This window comes from Rhamphochromis longiceps, linkage group LG14 (assembly GCF_057381845.1).
Source record: "Rhamphochromis longiceps isolate RC_006_pf linkage group LG14, R_longiceps_female_GT1.1, whole genome shotgun sequence".
In the NCBI taxonomy this organism is placed as follows: Eukaryota; Metazoa; Chordata; class Actinopteri; order Cichliformes; family Cichlidae; genus Rhamphochromis; species Rhamphochromis longiceps.
Genome location: NC_140570.1, coordinates 1159683 through 1181174, shown reverse-complemented (window position 1 = coordinate 1181174; position 21492 = coordinate 1159683). Strand labels below are relative to the sequence as shown.

The window sequence follows — 21492 nt, the reverse complement described above, 5'->3', positions numbered from 1 at the left end:
GACGTTACAGGTCTGTGAGAGCCAGAGATTTTCCTTGTTTGAGGTGACCAAATACTTATTTTCCACCCTAATTTACAAATAAATTCTTTACAAATCCTACCATGTGGATTCATGGATTTTTTTTTCACATTCTGTCTCTCACAGTTGAAGTGTACCTCTGGTGCAAATTACTGACCTCTGTCATCATTTTAAGTGGGGGAACTTGCACAATCGGTGGCTGACTAAATACTTTTTTGCCCCACTGTATGGCATAGCAAACACACGTATATATCTCTTTAAGTATAAGAGCCTTTTGTTCAGATGGACCCGCTGGACTCCTGGCACCAGCTTTGGGGAGGGTCTTCACAGGGTCACATCTTGACCTCACACACACACACACACACACACACACACACACACACACACACAAAGGCAAGGTACTCTTTGTTTGTATGTAGACGTCATATGTTAATGAACCGATGCATATTCATGTAACCTCAATAAAACAACAGTGTTACGGGAGAACGGACGAGAGCAACTGGGGTCAAGCGAAGGAACGGCGTTTGTCTGGTTCTCTCCCGTGCACGAGAAACATGAAGAACTTTGCCTACTCGTGTCTCGCTTGCTGTGTAATTATATTGCCTTCAACGTTCCAGCGAATAGGTTCAAGCTACAAACCTATCACCTTATGAATAAAATAAAGTTCACTGTCAGTAACATCATAGCACCCGCCCAGCTGTATAGAAACTCCGTCATGCTAGCTAGCATGCAGTACGAGTTATTGTAACTGACTGTAAAAAGTCAACACAACAAAAATAATCTCCATCTAAACTTGGTTTATATCTGACCCAGATGGACTGCAGGTCATAACTTCTTACCTCAAGTTCACCTGACACTCAGACTGGCGGCCTCCTCCTGCCTCCCCTCTCCCTCATCCACCTGCTGGCCTCCACCACTTGTTAATGTTACTGAATCTGTGGAAGCTCTGCGATGCCACCACCAAACAACTGAGTTATTTTTACACACCGGCCATCATCTGGCCAATCCACCACCTCTCATTGTTTATACCTGTCCTGGAATGTGACACGTGTCACCAGTTTCTCCATTCAGATGGGATTGGTGTGAGAGTTTAGGTAACAAGATTTCAATGAGAGGTCTAAATAATAAACCTGAATACAGATCACATGGAAATTCCAGGCATAAATTTAATATAAAAATCTGAGCTGATCTTTCAGAAAATACTGATGATTCATACCAGAGGTGTGGACTCGAGTCACATGACTTGGACTCGAGTCAGACTCGAGTCATTAATTTTATGACTTTAGACTTGACTTGAAAAAATGTTCTAAGACTTGTGACTTGACTTGGACTTTTACACCAATGACCTGGGACTTGAATTGGACTTGAACCGGTTTACTTGAAAAGACTTGATATTTTACCCCAAATATAAAATTTAACATGCATATTATATAGAGATTGAAAATGTGACGTCATTCACGGGTAGAACCGCAAAGGATTCTGGGAACTCGTGGCAAGCGGTACTAGCGCACGCAGGCTTTCAATTGAAATCAGTCACACAGCGATGAAAAGAAACACAAAAATGTCAAGAAGCTGTTGTATTATTAACTGCAATAGCCGGTCGCATGACAGCCACGGGAAGCTGACGGGTAAAGAGATCGGTTGTTATCGGATTACCTCGTTGAAGAGAAATTGTTCGAGCCATGTTTCCGAAGTAACAAAGAGGCGACTGGATTGCAGCCATTCAAAGACCAAATATAACGTCCCAGAACCCTCCAGCTCACAGGTTAGTCTGCTCCAAGCATTTCCACAAAGGTCAGTCTGCTGTTGTAGTTAATGCGTCATTTTCATAACATAATTGGTGATATAGGTTACAAGCAAGTCTGGCGCTGAACAGAAATGGTCGCGCTATGCTCCTTTATTTATTGTGCATAAATAGTGAATTGTCCTGACACAATATTGCGTTTCGCTTCTGTTATTATGGCACATTGACAAAAACATATACTTTTATTCACAGGATAAAACAGGTTTTTTGTATCACTAATTGCCCAGTACGATTACAGCATACAGTATTATTGTCACTGCTACATTTCTGTGATGCTACCAGAAATTATTTCCCCTGCTAATTAATTACCGTTGAGCTCAAAGGTCCTATTAATAAACGGTTAACGAATGTGTATTTATGAAGACGATTTGTGAGACTGGTAAACTTATGATACGTACGATGGTCTTTCGTTCTACACGGTGCATTTCAAGGTCCTGCACCCATCCGTCGGTAAACTGTACCTGGACTTGTTGCAGTGACCGGAAGTTACTAAACTTCATGAGTGTGTGCACTCACTCCAAGAACCGTATGATTATAAATATGCATATAAATATGCTACGATGAGATAGCTGACTTCATCTAACTAGCAAATGTTGTCCAGGCTACGTTGGTGATGCAGTTTTTTAAATGTGTATGATATTTTTGTCATGCGATTTTAAAGCCGGTCCTACAACCGCATCCAAGAATAACATGCAGCTTATCTCAGAACTGTCGGTGAAAATTATTCTTGGAGCTAGGTTTAATTGAGCTGCATTTTAAAGAGGTGCAATTTCACAATTTGTGTATATTTTCTACGTTCACTATTTTGTCATGTGTTGAGAAAAACACAGATTTAAAAATTACATGGTCTAATATTTACATTTAGCATAACTGCAACATGCTTTTTTCGTTTGGACTTGAAATTCAAAATTTCAGACTTGTGACTTTACTCGGACTTTTACACCAGTGACTTGAGACTCGACTCTGACTTGCCTGACATTACTTGAGACTTGACTTGAGACTTGAGGATAAAGACTTGAGACTTACTTGAGACTTGCAAAACAATGACTTGGTCCCACCTCTGATTCATACACATAACATGCTGGTTATTTGTTTTCTGACAGTTGGTTAAAATTTGCCCTACAGAATAAACAAAAGCTAATTATACAGATAGGGCTTGGCTCTAATATTCCTGATATATTTTATGTACATTAAAGTTAAAGGCACTTAAATTTCTTTAATTATGCTGCCTGCTAGCCTTTAGTGCCACAACAGATAGTGCCCTATCCACATGTGACACAAGTATTACAAGTATTTCACACAGCAACACATACATGTTTTCAACTTATTTTAACTTTTACTTATTTGTCTCCATGCTGGGGGAGCTGCTTCTGCTTAGCTCTGCTGGGAATCCTTAAAGCTGTTTGGGACTTCCAGTCAGCAAAATAATCAACCATAAGGCCACCCCTATAAAAGACATTCTGGAGACGCCAGATGGTTTCCTGTGTCAGCTGAAACACACATTATACAACTTATGAATCGTGTCTTTGTTGCTGTTTTGGTTTGGGGGGGTACGGATGTCAGTAGCCTCACCTGTCCCTGTACTGTGTCTGCTTTATTCTATTTTGCTTTTCAAATCTGCTTTCAGCACAGACACCAGACATTCCCATTGAAAAGATCTTTTTCAATGGGAATGTCTGCCTCGGGCAGAGTCTTCATCAGCAGTCATGTTCAAGCAGGTCTTACTGGATGCTTTGCATTTGGTTTGTTAACTTCAGCCCTGAACTAACATAGTCAGTCTCTGTGTATAACTGAAGCTTCTGATCACTTACGAGCTGAAATGGCAAATCACCATATCATTTATTTCAGTGCTTCACTGTGAGAATCTCCCCATCACTTAATACACATTTCTATAAGTACATTGCAATAATATGATAATTATGTAAAAGCATAGTTTTCTAGTCTTCTTTTCTCATATTCAAGTATTGCAAGTTATTTAACCGGTGAGAGTAAACGCTGTACTTGAGGGTGAGTTCATATTCTTTCTATGCGAAATCAGAGCAAGAGATTTACAGTTACATTAACATCGTGGGTCCTGTAGCCATTTCTCTCAGGGCGCAGTGTCGGTATAGAGGCCTGCTCTAAAACTGTAATGCAAACACTGCGTGACATTCACACTGCTGGGCGTGGGCATCGAGCAGCAGGCGGGATCGTCTTTGGTGCAGTTCCCGTCGAGCTGCCAGTGGGCAAACAAACAGGTGAGTCCTCAGCCGTGCAGCCGGTCGAGGCTCAGGTTCCGCCCAGCTACAGCAGCTGTCAGGTGTCAGTGCTTCAGTGGTGGGAGCCGTGTGTCGCTAACTCAGCTTTGTCTGTTTACGATATGAGAGGACGGTACAAAATAAATGAGCGCAGGGGCAGACGGGGAGAAGCCGACTCCTCTGCTCTGCTGGGGGACACCGCGGCGGGCTCACCTGTCCCAGGTGCAGCAGTGCGTGATGTGGGAGGCACTAAGAAAGGTAGGCGAGAAGATGTTTTATCTCTGAGGAAAATCTCTGAGGCAGAACATTTATTATTAAAGGACTTTATCGCAGCTCTTGTACTTTTACAGGAACGATGCTCGGCTTTTCTCTTTGTTGTTTGTGTGTTTTATCTAAGGAACTCCTAACAGCTTGTAGTAACTTTACAAACTCACCGGACACGTTTTTGGGTACACCTGTTCGACTACTAGTTACCACAGATATCCAACCAGCCAATGGTACACTGAGCTAAAGAAACACGACTTTAAATGTAGCATGGTCGTCAGATCGACTGTTTGCTGATCTACTGTCAGCGCCTGGGCGTGTGTTGTTTAGAGAGAGCGCTCCAGACAAGAGAAACTATGATGCGATAACAGACATCAGACTTCGAGCTTGGTCCTGCACCATGAAGCCAGGACTTCTTTACGTTTTTGGATTGACCCTAAAATCAGCCTAAACAGTCACATGAAGCTGGTTATCAAACGAGCTGTGGGCCACTTTAGTGTTCAAGTGGCACAAAAACAACCAAACAAACAAGAAAACAGCCACAAATATTTCAGAAAATGTTTTGTTTGTTTGTTTTTATTTCAAATATTGTATAAATAGACTCTTAACTAACTGAAGTCTTTCATTGAACAAACAAACAAACACACTGGTCCCTGTCATTGTGTTCATATTTAACAAAATCAAACTGCACACATGAGTTTGTGACTCTCTCACTGAGCGAACACAGCCTCAGCATGTTTGTGCTCTCTGCTCATATTGGTTTCAAAAAAGTCCCTTCAAGGGCCAAACTGCCTTACATTTATTCACATCGGTATACGGGCCACAAGTAGGGCCGACATGGGCTGCATGTGGCCCCCGGGCTGCGAGTTTAAGACCGCTGTACTAAATTCAGATTTCTGCAGCGCATCCATGTGAAGAGGGTGACGTTGGCAGCATGTGGCCAATCTTAAAGGGTCGTTTAATGGATCATACAACCTTTTTTTGCACAGATAGTGATCGCCTACTCCAGAGAGGTTAGCAAATGGTGATTGGAAATCTATAAAGAATCTAAATATATAATAGTCAGATATAACACTGTGGTTAATTATTAATCTGGGGGCACAGAGTGGTAAAATAAACATTTTATTTCCAGTGAATTATTTTAATACTGAGCTCTCAGTCCTGCCGTAGACGTCTATGGTGACAGGTCAGAGCTCTGAAACTTTAGCCTGCATCCATTTAAACGTTGAAGCTTACTGTTCCACAGCCCGATAAAGGAGGCATGGAAACTGGAACAAAGTTTGGAATTCTAGAGTCCTGACAACCCTGCTAAAAACAGGAATGTGAGGATTCACTTCACTCATCTAAAGGTGTTGTTTAAATGGGACCTGCTTCGTTCTGTGTGCATGTTTGAGGAAAAGACAAAAGCAAAGTGCAGGGAGCTGAGCTTGTACAGGTTACACTGTGAGCCACTTTACTCTTATCAGTCTGTGTTATGCTATTTATTTATTTTGTTTGCTTCAATGCATTTTATTGAGCTTTTTTTCTCTTTTATTGCAACTATATTTAGCCTTTAAAAACATATTTCATTTGATTGTATTTACTTGAGCTGCGTTTATTCTTTCTCTTTGACTGAGCTCTTTTCATTTCGGTCTTATTTTGAAAAGTTCTTCGACTCTATGCAGGCGTATATGTTGTAGGTTCTGTTGACTTTTTTGGCATCTGTAATGCAGAAGTTACCCGTCATTTAAACCTGACGCTATACTGTGTTGATGATACACTGACATTCAGATAGGTGTCATACAGTAGGTGAAGCACGGCCACATCTTACAGCTACAAGTCATTATGTGTTAAATATGACACTGTTGAGTGTTAAATGATCACTTTTGACAGTGTTATATTTTTAAAAGTAACCTAGTCAGAAGATTAACAATGGCTAACACTGAGCAGTGCTGGTTTTCTAACATTTTGAGTTACTTTCCGGTTAGAAAATCAGCACTGCTCTGTAGAGAGCTGGTTCTGTGTCATGGCGCCACAGCAGTCTGATCCTTCATGTTTTCCTGCAGGTGCCAAACGTTCCATTTATGGTAACGACAAGGTCTACCTCGGAGTCCGTGTCAGAATGCCAGTAAAGGATCTGCTGAGAAACATCCGCCTCACTCAAGGCTGTGGCCAAGATTTGAAGGTAGGCTTGAGGTTCAAAACACACGCGTACAATAAAAGTGTGACAAAGATACAGCCGCACAGAAACACATTTCACTGCTTGGAAAAGGAAATCTTGTGTTTTCTGAAATCATAGTGAGGTTTACAAGTTCCCCCAAACGCTGCACCAACTGAAGCCAAGGCAAAATAAGAAAGTGCGTGTAACATGTGACATGCTGTAGTCATCAAATGTGAGATTATCACAACAGCGTCTTAATAACTGATAACTGCAGGCAGCAGCACACAACCGGCTGCCGATCACACCCGTTTTATCCTCAGGTAGAGAACTGACCGTGTTCATAATGTGCAGCCGAAAACTGATCTAATGTATCGTCTGCAGCGTGAGCTCACTTCTCAGACGGCACGATGGTGGTGCTGGCTGTTTATGAGCTGAAAGTAAAGGTTCTGTTAATCATGCTTAAAGAGTGAAAGTGGCTTTGCATTAGGTTCATTGTAGGGTCAAAAAAATACTGCATGAATAGGTAAAAATTGGACTTCTGTATAAGTTCTGTATAGTATTATATTTAGATTTATATTCACACTGACGCACTCTTTGTTTTTATCCCTTCATCATCCAACTGTGTGAATGCAGGACAGATGCAGCAAAACAGCCAAAGGTCAGTGCAATCTTTATTTAACGCGGCAGTGTGCACCACGGAGGAGGTCGTGTGTTGGGTTGGTTGGCTTCTTTGCATGAAAATGTTGGCAGTGGTGGGGTTAGCCTATGTTGGATGGATGTGCATCATCTCATGCGTGATGTTAAGAGAATTTTCCGTCGTGGCAGATTTATAGTGTTGTTTGGGGGTGTTATGGTGTCACGCAGGCTTTTGGGCCTGGCTTAAGAAGAAGCCAAACATCCTGCGTAGAGGTGTGCTGACTTATACTTGACTCTTTGTTCCTCAGGAGACTTAAAACGAGCTAAAACGAGCTCCAGGCGCCGAACTGTCAAGGTCAGTGTTATAAAAGACAGAACTCTGCTCCACCCAGAAGGTTTCAAAGTGCAACGCTTTGGTATGCTGTAAGCTACATGTCATTTTGAAGAGCAGCTCAAATACTCTGCAGTACTCTTTGGCTTTCAGACACAACAGCCGTCACAAAGCCTGGAGGAGCTGTCAATCATCGTCGAAGTACTGGAAGAAGATCTCAGGACTGGCAGCAGAAACCCATTGTCTCCCCCACCCCTGTCCCCCACTGATCCACCAGTTTCTCCTCAGCTGTCTCCAACTGGTAATATGTTTTTTAAAGCTACTCCTTAAAGTGAGACTGTGACTGGCAATTACTTCCACCCTTGATGTACCATGCTGTCTCCGCTCGGTGCAGGACTTAACGGTGACGAGTACGATGAAATCATTCCCAGCCCCCCGTCCTACATGACCTACTCCCCAGGCACAGCAGAGTACCACCAGACCCCTCCTGGCTTCATGTTTCCCAGCTGCCCGCCCTCGATCTTTGGAATTGTGAGCAAAAATGGTGAACAAAGGCAGGAGTGGTTTGGTCCCAGGAATTACAGTGAATATAACGTGAACGGCGGCGCTTTCTTCTGGACACAGCTGCAGAAAGAGGAGGGCCAGCTGAGGGATGTCTGCGATGCAGAACTGCTGTCCGCTGATGAACATGGCAGGACGTAAGTTTGATAGAAGACTGTCTCTGTATGTATGTTAAAGGTAATGGCCACCAAAGAGGAGGCGCTTTTACTGTTCACCTTGATTGGACGCCCACGAGCAAAAAAACTAGCTGAAATTTTCAGGAGACACAGAGGTGAAATGAAACTGCAGTAATGTACAGTATGAAATATAAATGTTGTTGTTGAACATTAAGTCTCATACATCTATCCTAGCAGAGCATCTACTGACCAGAACTATTTCAAAAAAGAGCCCTGAGGGTAAATTATTCGTGTGGACCAGATCGGGGTTAGTCAGCCGTCGTTATTGCACGGCTGCAGATTACTTTTTAACTTTTTAACAAACTAGAGCATTTAAGCTAGCCAACACATGTCATTAGCCTAATGCTACAGTTATTTTACAAATATAAAAACGACTGAAGAATTAAGAGTCAAAAAGGAACCAGACGATACTACGACTCGTTTGTCCTCCTGCAGTGGTAGGCAGGTTAAATCGTTTACGACCACTGTCTCTCACCTCGCACCGACGGCTGGGCTGCACGGTCCTGCACACGCAGTCGTTCCAGCTTTTACTGCAAAGGGACAGATTTTTACTACACTGTAAAAAAATTGTAATTGTAATATAAAAGTATTTTACTGCGTATTTTACAGTTTTGTACTGTTTTTCTTGAATATCATTAAATTCACATAAATAGACTGATTTTACATTTTTACTGGTGATGGTCAGAGGGGAATAGTAAAGTGGAATTGTAAAGCGCTTTGAGGGTCTCATAAAGCGCTATATGAATGCAATCCATTATTATTCAAACCAACTGTTAACTGTATATTTCTGTACATTTAATGGTAAATGGCCTGTATTTGTACAGCGCTTTACACACCCAGTCATCCACACATTCACACACTGGTGATGAAGCTACATTGTAGCCACAGCCACCCTGGGGCGCACTGACAGAGGCTTTAAGTATATATTGCTGCATTCATTGACTTTGTTTATAGGTAATTTCATTGTTTAATCACATTAAATTGTTCCTAATTTAATGTTTAAAAGCACGTGAAAAGGCAAAATCCCATGTAAAATTAGGGCAACAAACTGTATTGTCATTACTGAAAATAACCGTATTTTCATGGGAAAGTTATTTTCTGGTATTATTTTGGCGCCCCAGCTGCTGGGATATTACTGTTTTTTAGGAATTTTTTTTACGGTGCAGGGAACCTTATGCTGGAGCTGACAGTCGAAACTGTGCATGTACAGCTGTGGTCAAAAGTTTGCATCCAGTGATCATGGGCAGGAATGTCATGGACGTTCTGGGCTTTTAATGATTTCTTTTGAACTATTGATTTTTAAATTAATAGTTAAATTTAAACAAGAGCTGGGCGCACTCGTTTGAATTTATTTGGGATTTTCTCTAATCCACACAGGATCAAAATATGCATATACCCCCATTAATACTTGTCCCTTAGCATGTTCACCCTCAGTGACATCCGTTTGGCAGACATTAATAAGCTTCTGGATGAATACTTGCTCACTCTGCTTGGCAGATAACTATAAATCTCTTGTCTTAGCAGCAAAAAGATAGATGCACTGGAAAATCAACAAATGTGTCATTTAGAAAAAATCTGTATGCGTTTGTATTGAGGTAATGGGCCCTTTTCAAAATAAAAGTTTGAGCTTGTTGGCTACACTAACATAATGTACTGTTTTTTTATCATTGTGTTGACATAAAGGTAGACAGAGCCACTGTCTAACTTCAGCTTGTGATCTCACCTTTAAAAAATCCAGATGGTGCTTTCTAAACTGCAAATTTCGTGTCTTCTGCAAAGTCAACAAGCTGCCAGCAAATTTCTGTTTGGCAAAGATTCATGAGATCTTCTTCTTTCATCGCTCTCTCATTTTTTCAACCATGTACTTACGGGATCCTGTAACTGATGTCTCAGAGCTGTGCTGAAGGATTGACTTGCAAAACCAGCCTTCAACTAGTTTGGTCACATTTGTTGTCGTTCAACATTTAAGTTCCTTTTTTTCAAAGGGCGTTTTGACATGCTGGAAACTCACGCTCGGTTTTTGTCTTCTGCTGTTACTTACGTTCACCAGGGCACTGCTCTAATTAGTCTGCTGCAAGGAGGACACAAAGAAGCTCACTCAAATGTGCAGAAGTCCTTGGACACAAGACAAACTTTCAGTTTACACAGACACAGCTCCAGTTACATTTGCATTTATTGTATTTCATGTATTCGATGTTCGTGTATGAAAACGTTTTTTGTTAAAGAATTTGTCAGACCACAGGAAGAGTAGCTGCCGCAGAAGCTGATGGAGATCTTAATACACAAACAAATAAAGTGTCCATAACCCACCTTTACCCATTTCTGTAGCCCTGTGTCAGTAAAAACTTGAATCGCTTATTTGTGTTTCTCCTTCCAGAATTCTTCACAGAGTAGCATGTGTTGGAAAGAGGGCTCTGGGCTTTGCCATTGCTAAAAGGATGGCCACATTCAACAGCCTGGACCTAAAAGACTCAGATGGCATGGTAAACAGATTTCTATTTTTATGAATATTACAACTATCTGTTGCTTTATACAACATTTCCCTCCAGTGTTTTACAAGCCTGGCAACATGTCAGGCATCATTTTTCTTTGCTTTTAAGCCTGTAACCAGTAAGTTAGCTAACACCACAACGTGACCAGTTTATCAGCAGTACTGGGATTAATAACAGCCAATAAATGAAAATGACAATTGAGTGTTGACATTGCACAGTTTGTCTAACGGGGGAAATCTGCAGTTTACCTCTTGACAACCTGTCATTTAGAACACTTACAAAAAACAAGTAGTAGCTAATCCAAGCTAATCCGAGCTGATGTAAAACACATGGTAGGTGATGATAATGGTTCATCTGTTTCAAAGAAAAAATACCAGCCAGTATATCAAAATATCAGATTTTTAATCCACCAAATATTGCTATTGGCCTTTGAAATCCTGCATTAGCTAATGTGTCCTCGTGGTTTTCCCTGTTAGCCATGTGCAGATAACAAGCACGGGGGATAAAGACGTTTAAAATATGAACTTAATACTGTGTCACCTGTTCAACTAAGATTCTTCCAGCCCGTTCTCCCTCCTGAGGCGTAATATGATGACGATTTGTCACGTCCCACGGCATTCCTGAGGAGCGCGACAGGTGACCGCCCATGTTTTTGTTTTTTTTTGTTTGTTTGTTTTTTGGGGTTTTTTTGCCTGTCCTGTTTGGCTCTTTTGCATCAGAATTATTGTCTAAAGGCAAAGAAAGATGCCCAACGGATTTACTTTACCAAATTGACCATCCCAGCCTTGCCGTAATGGTCCATTTGATTCACCTTTTATTGTTTATTTTATTTTCACTTACTGAATACGGGACAGACTTGACTGGGGGAAAGAAGGGGAGAAAGAAAGAGGGAAAGAGAAACAGCTGAGAAGAGGGACGGGGGAGAAGGGCAAAAAACAAAAACCAACAGAACGGGCAGAGAAAAAAAAAATAAAAAAAATGCATATATCAATCACCTGGATCACCTGCTGAGAAAGAAAAAAGAAAACAAGCAGAAGAGAACAAGAGTAATAGAATAAACAACATCACAATGATATATGGGAATATGACAGTAAATACTAAATGTTAAACATTATTGTGCAGCACATAAGATCAACAGAACACAGTGTGCTTTGAGGTAGGAGCCAAAAAGGGTGTAGTTTGTGGGTGTGATCACCCGTGTGCACACCTGTGAGCATGGACGCGCTTGTTTTTTTAAAAGGTTCCTTCATGTAATGATCTGCTAGAGGGTGTGGGGGGGCCACAGCCCCGTCCTCCAGGGCATGAAGCAGGTATGGAGGAGATCAAAACTCCAGACATCCAGAGGCCCCCAGAACACAAGAGACCAAGGAAGACCAACAGAGGGGCAGCCGCGCCACTGTCCCGGAAAGAGCTGAGGAGAGTCCCAGATGAGGGCTCACTCAGCAGCCGCGGAGCAGAAGCCAGGGGGAGTTGCAGTGACGCGCCCGTGAGCTCCGCCGGCAGCCAGCCGTGCCTGAATGACCGAGCCCCAGGCCGAGAGGCCGGGGGCACCCCACCTCCGAAGTGGCCCGAGCGAGCCCCAGGCTCCAGGCCCCGATAAGCGGCCGCCAAGGAGTGAGCCGGCGTGTACCTGGACGCCCATCCCCGGACACAAAGAACCACCAACGCACCGATGTCTGAGGGAGGGGGTAGGGGGTAGGGGGAGATAGGCCTCCAAACCTTGGAGGGCCTGAGATGTCCCCAGAGAGGTGGCGTCTGATACCCAACCTGACATATAGACACAGACATACAGGCACACACAGATACAAACATCCATTCCCTCCCTCATGCTCTCATATGCACTTACTCCACACTCAACCAACGTGGAGACAGACATAAAGAGACGCTGTACACACGATCACACTCCCCAAGCGTACTCTACAAACCGGGTCCAGGTACCTTTGCCCCTGGAGGGGGAACTGCACCCAGACCCAGGTGGTGTTACCTTTTCCCTGCGGTGGGGGGAGGCAGACCGCCCCGACTCCGCAGCAGCAGGGAGGCCCCACACTCCAGACCGCAGTCGGACGGCCAACTCCTCCTCCTAGCCCCCCCGCTCCAGCAGGTCGCAGAGAATGGGGGTGAGAGAAGACTCCAAACCTCCCTCCACCTGCTCATTGTAGTGTTGATGCATGTGTGTTCTAAGGTGCATTTAAAACCCAGGAGGGCATGGAGCTACCTGCCAGAGAGCAGCAGGTAAGCGCATAGTCCCTCCTGCTAGCCCTCAATGTCTAAGTGTATTTAACATTGAGAGGTGGGCAACGACGCCAGGGGTGGGGTGTACACCCTGATGGTAATTTGGAGTCCGTGTATCGTGCCCACCCCCAAGATCCTATATGTATGTGTAATGAGAGTGTGAGTAATGTGAATGTCTAAGTTGTGGGATAAAATTGAGGCAGAGGCAGCCAGAAGGGGACAGAGGGGGGGGGGGGGGGGGGGTAGCCTCCTCTGCACCCTGGTGACACACCCCTACTCCAAGGCCCTGCATGTGTGGGTGGTTGTGGTGGAGCGGGAAGGGGGAGGCAGCTGGAGATGGGGAGGGAAGGAAGGGAGGGGCAGGTAACCCCTCCCTGGGGCCAGCTCCCCTGCTGACCCCAGTAGGCACCCCCATACTCCGCGACCCGCCAGGGAAAGGGGGCCCAGGCCCATCCAGACCGGGGCCCAGTGCAGCAGCGCCTCCCGGCCCCACAGAGCCCGGGACAGTCCACCCAACCCCACCACAGAGAAAACTGCACCCACCCCACCATCCACTCTTCTTCCAGACTACATAAGACAATAAACACCCAGGCTGAGATCTTCCTCCACCTCTCCTGTATCTCCCCCTCCTGCAGAGGCAGCTCCTGAGGAGAGGAAAGCTCCTGCAAGGTGTGACAATCTCCCCCACCAGTTGAAGAGCCCCCCAGGTGGCTCGACGCACCGGCGGCACCCTGCTCCAGGGCTGGGCCCCCATGCACCCACCCGCCCACAACCCCGGCAACACACCAACCAGGACCCAAGCCCCCGAGGCCCGGTCCGGGTCCCAGCCCAGAGACGGAGCGCCCCCAGAACCTCACGCCCATCCCGGACCCACCCAGGGGCAGACAGGCTACCAGGTCAGTAACCCACGTCCGTCAGCACAGACCCTCCCCTAGCCCCGCTACACGCAGCCGCGAGGAAACAGTCACCGGAGAGCCAACAGAGCCCCTAACCGGACATGACCGCTACCCCGGGTTGAGCCCCCCAAGGAAGATGCCTCCGGGGAACCCCCCGACGCCCTAAGCCTGTCCCTACCCCCACACCAATCACAACAGTGAAGGCGGGACCAAACTATGACCCCCCACCCCCACTAGGTGATGGAGCTGATCAAAGGAGCCCAGAGCAATTGATCTGATGTGGTGGCAGAGGCTGTATCAAGACTAATGTAATCTAATAGATCATTTCTATATTGGTTAGAATTAAGATTATTTTTATTTTTCCAGTTCATGAGGACTGTTTTCTTGGCTATGCATAGGGCAGTGAAAACCATATGGGCTATATTCTTTTCTGAAGTGACATTATCTAAGCTGCCCAACAAACACACTAAGGGGGAAGTTGGAATGTTACATTTCAGACACTTCGATAAGTCTTCACATATCTCGCGCCAAAACTTCTGAACTGGTGGACAGAACCAAAGAGCGTGGATATAATTGTCCGGTGAATTGGTTTGGCAGTGTGAGCAGTTGTTGGTAGACGTAAAGCCCATCTTGAACATCCGATGACCTGTATAGTGCACTCTGACCGCCCATGTTCTTATGCTACGCGCCGGGTGAAATCCAGGAGAATGACGCTCCCGCAGTAACGCACGCTCCAGCCACGTCTTCCAGCACTAACCATAACCTTATCCCTAAACGTAACCAGCACTTTCACGTTACATACTGTTTTCCCAAACGATTGAACTAAAACGAACGTACATGTGTAGATTCATTCCAAATGGTTCTCATGTTTCCTCATTTTTCCGATCTGGTAATCTAGGGAAGTGTTGGGTGCGCAGAAGCGTAACATATCGGCGATACCTAGCGTAAAATGTTACACTCTGGAAGTGAGAACGTGTGGATTCTTCAGGCACATATGTGACTCATCGCTGTATTTCAAAAAGCTTTCGTATACTTTTTATTTTTGCCGTTGGTTTAAGTGGAGAATGATTGACACCCCCCCCCCCCCCCCCACCACCACCACCACCACCACCATGACTCCCTGTGACGCTCCTCTCACCTCCTGCGTACAGAGCTGCACGTATTCAGCTTCACTGTTCTATCTGTGTGTTATTGCACATGTTAAGGTCCATATCAGGTGTTACCCATCAGTATGTAATTAACAGGTAACCACTAAGTCTTCCATCAGTTTGCACAACGTCTTGTTCCTAGATATTGTTTTGCAGCCACATTCATGGTAACTATTCAAAGACTTGAGTGCGTTCTGCACCAACATGTTCAGTTCATAGCTTCATGCTTTCCTTTGCTCTCTGTTCAGACTCCTCTTCTCTATGCATCAAAACACAACCACCACCTGATGGTGGCCGATCTGATCTATCTGGGAGCCAACGTCAATGAGACGAACAACGCAGGAAAATCATGCCTCCACCTCAGCGCTGAGAGCGGCTACATCAGAGTCCTGGAGGTCAGAGCCGTTATCATTTCTGCTTGTATAGAGAAAGAACCTGACTGTGTGACAGTACGTCTGCTGTTGGGCTTTTGCTTTTGTGTCCCATCTTTCTGCACAGTTTACAAGCAAGTCAAGAAGCATTACAAGTTACTGTCAGAGACGAGGCTTAGAAAACAGCTGTGATGAAAAATTAAGGTTGTGTAGTTCACTGTGCAAATTGTTAAAGATATTTAAAAAGTTGCCGTATTTTTATTTTTCTAAAGTCTGTCCTCACAGTACAAACATGTATGACAGAGGGCTCAGGCTAAAGGGCTCACTGAATTCCAGAGTGGTGCTGTAATGTAAGCTCTGGCTGTACTTTGATGCATGGCGTCAAGTTTGGGCTGATCAACCTTTGCTTCTTATCTACTGTATTCAATCCAGATGTATTCAAATGTTTTCTAACAGGTTCTAATGCGTGCAATGATGGATGGCATATATGTGGACGTCGAAGCTACTGATAACTCTGGTAAGTCCTCAAATCTTTAAAGCTTTCAGATCATTTTATTCGTGCATCACTGTTTCAAAAACATAATGAGACGATAAATGCAGAACATGGTTATATAAGAAGACAACACAGAACTAAGAGAGAGAAAAGTAAGAGCTTTGATGCCAAAGACGCCTTTGTCATTGCACGATCTTCTATGTTAGTGTGCCAGCAACATGTCCGTCTTTAAACAGCAGCACTTTCTTTGTGGCTTCCTCTCATGTGCTGTAGAACAAAGCCAAAGAAAGACATCTGGCAGTGCTTAAAATCCACAAACAGTGACCTCTTGTTTATTTAATGGCTTTAGTCATTACAGCATGGTTAGCCATGACTGACTAGCCAACTGTCATCAACTAGAATAGAACAAGGTTTCCTTTTTTCATCTTTAACACAAATGAGTGTAAAGAGCAAAGCACGCGAGAACAGAAGACAACAAAACTTCAGTCACAGTGACTAAAAACCTGAAAGCTGCACTTCCTGTTTTTGTCTGCAACTGATTGCAGTTATGCTTAGAAGCACCATTATCCTGCAGCCCTCTGTGTTTCTGCAGGGATGAGTGTGGTACAGTGTGCTTCCATTGCTCTGAAGGCCACCATCTGTGAGGTGGAAAGCAACGAATCCCTCGGTCACAGCAAGCTCCGCACACTCCGCCGAGAGCAAATGATGGAGACTCTGGAGTGTGTGCTGCAGATGTGCAGCTACCTTCATGTCATGGTGAGTCTCGCAGTAACCATGAAACACACATTGCTGCAGCACTATTCATACATTGTTTCTTCTGACCTCTCGAGCCAGGTGACATTTACACACTTAAATAGTCCTCACGTATTTCAAGACAAGCTGTTTTGTAAGGCAGCACTAAATTGTAAGAGTATAAAGAAATAACGACCCAGGATGAATCTGAGCTTCTGCGTGGACTTCACACCGAATCATTGGCCCCACTGATGCTAATCAGTTCGTAAGTCTCACACTTGACAGGAGAGACTAATGATTTTATCATCAACTGTAAATAGGCAATTATCCACTCATGCTTCCAAGTTTGGCAGAATGAAAACAAGCAGACTCAACAGCTGACTGAAGGAGTGTAAGAAACATCAGTATTTATGTTCCTGCAACAACAATGTTAGACTTCAGTCCATCCTTCACGGCAGTGTGGGACTGCTGACCAGCCACCATGTGGAGCAAAACATAATGAGAGACATGAAAAGTGCCAACGTGAAACTGATGTTAGTGATTTTATTGGTGCATTTGCAGCAGTGTAAAAGAGACTTGGCAACAGGTTAGAATCAAGTAGCAGAGCGTTCGTGTGTTTGCCACGTCACCAAAAGAATTCATGCACATTCGGCGCTTCGTTCAGCGGTGTTAGTAGGACATGTTTTAACAAATACAGGGAGTGCAGAATTATTAGGCAAGTTGTATTTTTGAGGAATAATTTTATTATTGAACAACAACCATGTTCTCAATGAACCCAAAAAACTCAAAGCTGAATGTTTTTGGAAGTAGTTTTTAGTTTGTTTTTAGTTTTAGCTATTTTAGGGGGATATCTGTGTGTGCAGGTGACTATTACTGTGCATAATTATTAGGCAACTTAACAAAAAACAAATATATACCCATTTCAATTATTTATTTTTACCAGTGACACCAATATAACATCTCCACATTCACAAATATACATTTCTGACATTCAAAAACAAAACAAAAACAAATCAGCGACCAATATAGCCACCTTTCTTTCCAAGGACACTCAAAAGCCTGCCATCCATGGATTCTGTCAGTGTTTTGATCTGTTCACCATCAACATTGCGTGCAGCAGCAACCACAGCCTCCCAGACACTGTTCAGAGAGGTGTACTGTTTTCCCTCCTTGTAAATCTCACATTTGATGATGGACCACAGGTTCTCAATGGGGTTCAGATCAGGTGAACAAGGAGGCCATGTCATTAGTTTTTCTTCTTTTATACCCTTTCTTGCAGCCACGCTGTGGAGTACTTGGACGCGTGTGATGGAGCATTGTCCTGCATGAAAATCATGTTTGTCTTGAAGGATGCAGACTTCTTCCTGTTCCACTGCTTGAAGAAGGTGTCTTCCAGAAACTGGCAGTAGGACTGGGAGTTGAGCTTGACTCCATCCTCAACCCGAAAAGGCCCCACAAGCTCATCTTTGATGATACCAGCCCAAACCAGTACTCCACCTCCACCTTGCTGGCGTCTGAGTGGGACTGGAGCTCTCTGCCCTTTACCAATCCAGCCACGGGCCCATCCATCTGGCCCATCAAGACTCACTCTCATTTCATCAGTCCATAAAACCTTAGAAAAACCAGTCCTGAGATATTTCTTGGCCCAGTCTTGACGTTTCAGCTTGTGTGTCTTGTTCAGTGGTGGTCGTCTTTCAGCCTTTCTTACCTTGGCCATGTCTCTGAGTATTGCACACCTTGTGCTTTTGGGCACTGCAGTGATGTTGCAGCTCTGAAATATGGCCAAACTGGTGGCAAGTGGCATCTTGGCAGCTGCACGCTTGACTTTTCTCAGTTCATGGGCAGTTATTTTGCGCCTTGGTTTTTCCACACGCTTCTTGCGACCCTGTTGACTATTTTGAATGAAACGCTTGATTGTTTGATGATCACGCTTCAGAAGCTTTGCAATTTTGAGACTGCTGCATCCCTCTGCAAGATATCTCACTATTTTTGACTTTTCTGAGCCTGTCAAGTCCTTCTTTTGACCCATTTTGCCAAAGGAAAGGACGTTGCCTAATAATTATGCACACCTGATATAGGGTGTTGATGTCATTAGACCACACCCCTTCTCATTACAGAGATGCACATCACCTAATATGCTTAATTGGTAGTAGGCTTTCGAGCCTATACAGCTTGGAGTAAGACAACATGCATGAAGAGGATGATGTGGACAAAATACTCATTTGCCTAATAATTCTGCACTCCCTGTATATTCCCGAGCACTGAATCGATTACACACATAAAAGCTGTAAACAAAAGAATCCATGGAAGTGTGGCACTGCTGACAAAACAAGACATTAAGTACAGATTGGAGAGGCAGCTGAAGGGAACTTCTTGACTTCAGTGCTGTCCGTGTTTCATATAGACTAAAAGTACAAAAGTGACAGGTCCAGTTAATGAGGATTCCAAGCTACAGTACACAGTTCGTCTTCAGTGCTTTAAAACTGAACAACATGGTTCAGAATGCTCTGGGTCTACATCTCCTGCTGAACTACAATTTTCTGTTCAGATTTTTTTGTTTTTACAAATTTGAATTTGAGTGAATTTGAAACGATTAACCCGACTGTCCTTCTTCCTCAGAGGGGGCAGCCCAGAACCGGCTGATCTGCCTGGCAGGGCGTTTCAGAGACCCCGACGGTAACGTTTCGAGTACATTCAGGCTTGTCTTTGTCTTAGAGAGGCTGTAATTACTGGTGTGTGTTTTTCTCTCCAAGCATGTGTTCAGGCCTGTTACAGAAACATCTGACATTCTGTGTTTGGCAAAAATGCCTGACTTGCAATCAGGTGTTTACTGTAACCTGCACAGAAATGTTAGGTTCTCATTAGCTGGTTTCTATGAAACTTCCATTGTTTGTTACATTGGAGTAACAACTTGTCCTCAGTTAGGGTGTCCAGCTGATCCAATCTCTTTAAGCTGTTAATGTCTCAGAGCTCTTTGAGGAGAGCTGTGACATTGTTACCTAGAACAAGCCATGTTGGATCTTTAACCTCTTGAATCCACCAGTCAAGCCTTAGGTTTGGGTTTGGTTAACATCCAGCCACACAAACACTGCTGTGCACGTGTGAAACACTTCATTCAAAATGTAACATCTTCTAGTTTCTGAAAATATGGCTGTTTAGCATGTGGCTAAAAACAAAACCCAGCTCTAAGTCTCGACGGGTGCCGGCGACGTGGTGGACGTTAAGAGGTTAAGAGGCTCTGATACCGGAGGACATTAAGTAGTGCCGGGGGACGAGGAGTCCCTCGATCTCTTGTGCATGTATAACTTTCTTTTCTGTCAAATATCATCTCTGTGTCTGTGAACAGTTGTCACTGATTAGTAATCTGGTTAAACACAGAAATGTACGAGTATTACTTCATTCTTGTTTCGATGTTTGAAAAATGAAACCACGGCAGTGAAAAGAAAAACAAAATGATCAAATAAAGTGTAGTCATGTTCATAAATGACATGAAAGCTCCTGTATGAGTCTTTAAATGTCTGATGTGTTTCCATATGTGCATGTGTAGTTAGCTCGGTCACTGCAGCAGATGGTACACTGGTTATAGAGGAGTAAAGACTGATGGAGGAACGTGGGCCGCTCTGCAAACCAGTGTGCCTGTGCTGGAAAATGATAAATATTGGGAATGCACCAGTATATTGGCTGATGGATATTTACCAGAAGTGTCCCATTATTTTTAAATTCCTATTGATATTCCTGCATAACTCACCACAAAGCTGAAAATAATGACTCTTAATGCCAGCACTTACTTTAAGCTGTGGTGAAAACGTTAACAAAGTCAAAGTCCATCTGCCAGCTACGTTTGGTGTTCCAGTCACTTATTGCTTTTTGTTTGATGTATTTGGAGAAGAATGTCAGCATGTATGTAAGACAGCTCGTTGTTAGCACGTTAGTTATCCTTTTAGTTTTCCAATAGTGCCGACAACATAAATGTGACATAAAATTAATATTTACTTATTTGTTTGGGGTTTTATTTTTCATGTTCCTTGTTTGTTCAGGTCTGTTTTAATACTGACTTTTTTCCCCAATTTTGTTTAATATGTTTTGACTCTTTGACTCTGTACATGTGAGTTTGAGCCATACAAAGAAACTGACCAGACCAAATATATGAACATATCTGTATATGTATATACAACACAGTCCTGAGCAGGCAGGGAGTCCACCTGCATCATGAATGAGAAACAGTGTATTTCAGGTGCTAATTTTAAACCACTCGGCTTATGTATTAAAAACAAATGACATCCTAGTTTTAAAAAACACTTTCCTTTATTGTATGGGATTTGTACTGCTGTTATTATGGGATATTATATAAGACATGGGGATTAAATGGGCTCAACTAGGGGCTCTATGTGTGTTTGTGTTATGTAAGCATTCTGTCTTTTGTTTGTGGACGTGAGCTCCAGTGTACACCTGTGGTTAACATGTGTTTGTTCGTTTGTTGTCTTATATGGAGTGGTGCCAACAATTTGACCTTTGGGTTGTTTTCACACGAGTCATAATGAGTTGGTGAATCATCAGGTAGAGCTGTTCCTGCACGTTTTACACTTGTGTGAACATGCTTTTGCTTTTTAAAAAGGTCAATAAAGTTTGGGTTGAGTAAACTTCACGCTGTCAGGTTCATTCATGCATCCGGAAGGGTTTCAAACGTTTGTCGTGCTTGTTTGACGCTGCTTAGCCAGAGGCTAGAAAGCAGAAGCCGTGAGCATTTCTCAGTGTCAGGCTCTGACAATAAATCATGTTTACGAGATCACATCTGCTGAAACCGTTTACTGGAATCAAACGATCCTCAGAGGACAGGTTCACACACAAACTCTCTGTAGTCATCTCCCCTTGCCCAACTTCTGATTACGCAAACATCCAGATTCTGTTCCCACTGCTCGAGTTCTCGTATGAGTCACTGATGAAATGATTTTGAAGCAGAC

At 43.7% G+C, this 21492-nt stretch overlaps 1 protein-coding gene across 2 annotated transcripts; it reads left to right on the top strand.

Annotated features, from left to right (window-relative positions):
- Positions 1 to 3961: 3961 nt before the first annotated feature.
- LOC146653360 (uncharacterized) lies at positions 3962 to 21277 on the top strand. 2 transcript variants are annotated; one of them, XM_085380910.1, is made up of 11 exons: positions 3962 to 4317; positions 6369 to 6487; positions 7097 to 7121; positions 7408 to 7454; positions 7584 to 7731; positions 7825 to 8128; positions 10545 to 10650; positions 15184 to 15330; positions 15763 to 15823; positions 16374 to 16555; positions 19151 to 21277. In XM_085380910.1, the coding sequence occupies exons 1-11, from the start codon at positions 4182 to 4184 to the stop codon at positions 19172 to 19174; spliced, it is 1299 nt and encodes a 432-aa protein (XP_085237036.1). In that variant the 5' UTR covers positions 3962 to 4181; the 3' UTR covers positions 19175 to 21277. The 2 variants fall into 2 exon arrangements, with proteins under 2 accessions (XP_085237036.1, XP_085237037.1); XM_085380911.1 differs by having other exon boundaries at positions 16392 to 16555; positions 19151 to 21276.
- The last annotated feature ends 215 nt before the right edge of the window (positions 21278 to 21492 follow it).

What these genes read in the sequence shown, in the direction of transcription:
- LOC146653360 (XM_085380910.1), top strand. Translation starts at nt 4,182, where the DNA reads ATGAGAGGACGGTACAAAATAAATGAGCGCAGGGGCAGACGGGGAGAA. An exon ending in GCTGTGGCCAAGATTTGAAG is followed by an intron (nt 6,488 to 7,096) that starts GTAGGCTTGAGG and finishes GTGTGAATGCAG; the next exon opens with GACAGATGCAGCAAAACAGC. An exon ending in TCCTCAGCTGTCTCCAACTG is followed by an intron (nt 7,732 to 7,824) that starts GTAATATGTTTT and finishes CGCTCGGTGCAG; the next exon opens with GACTTAACGGTGACGAGTAC.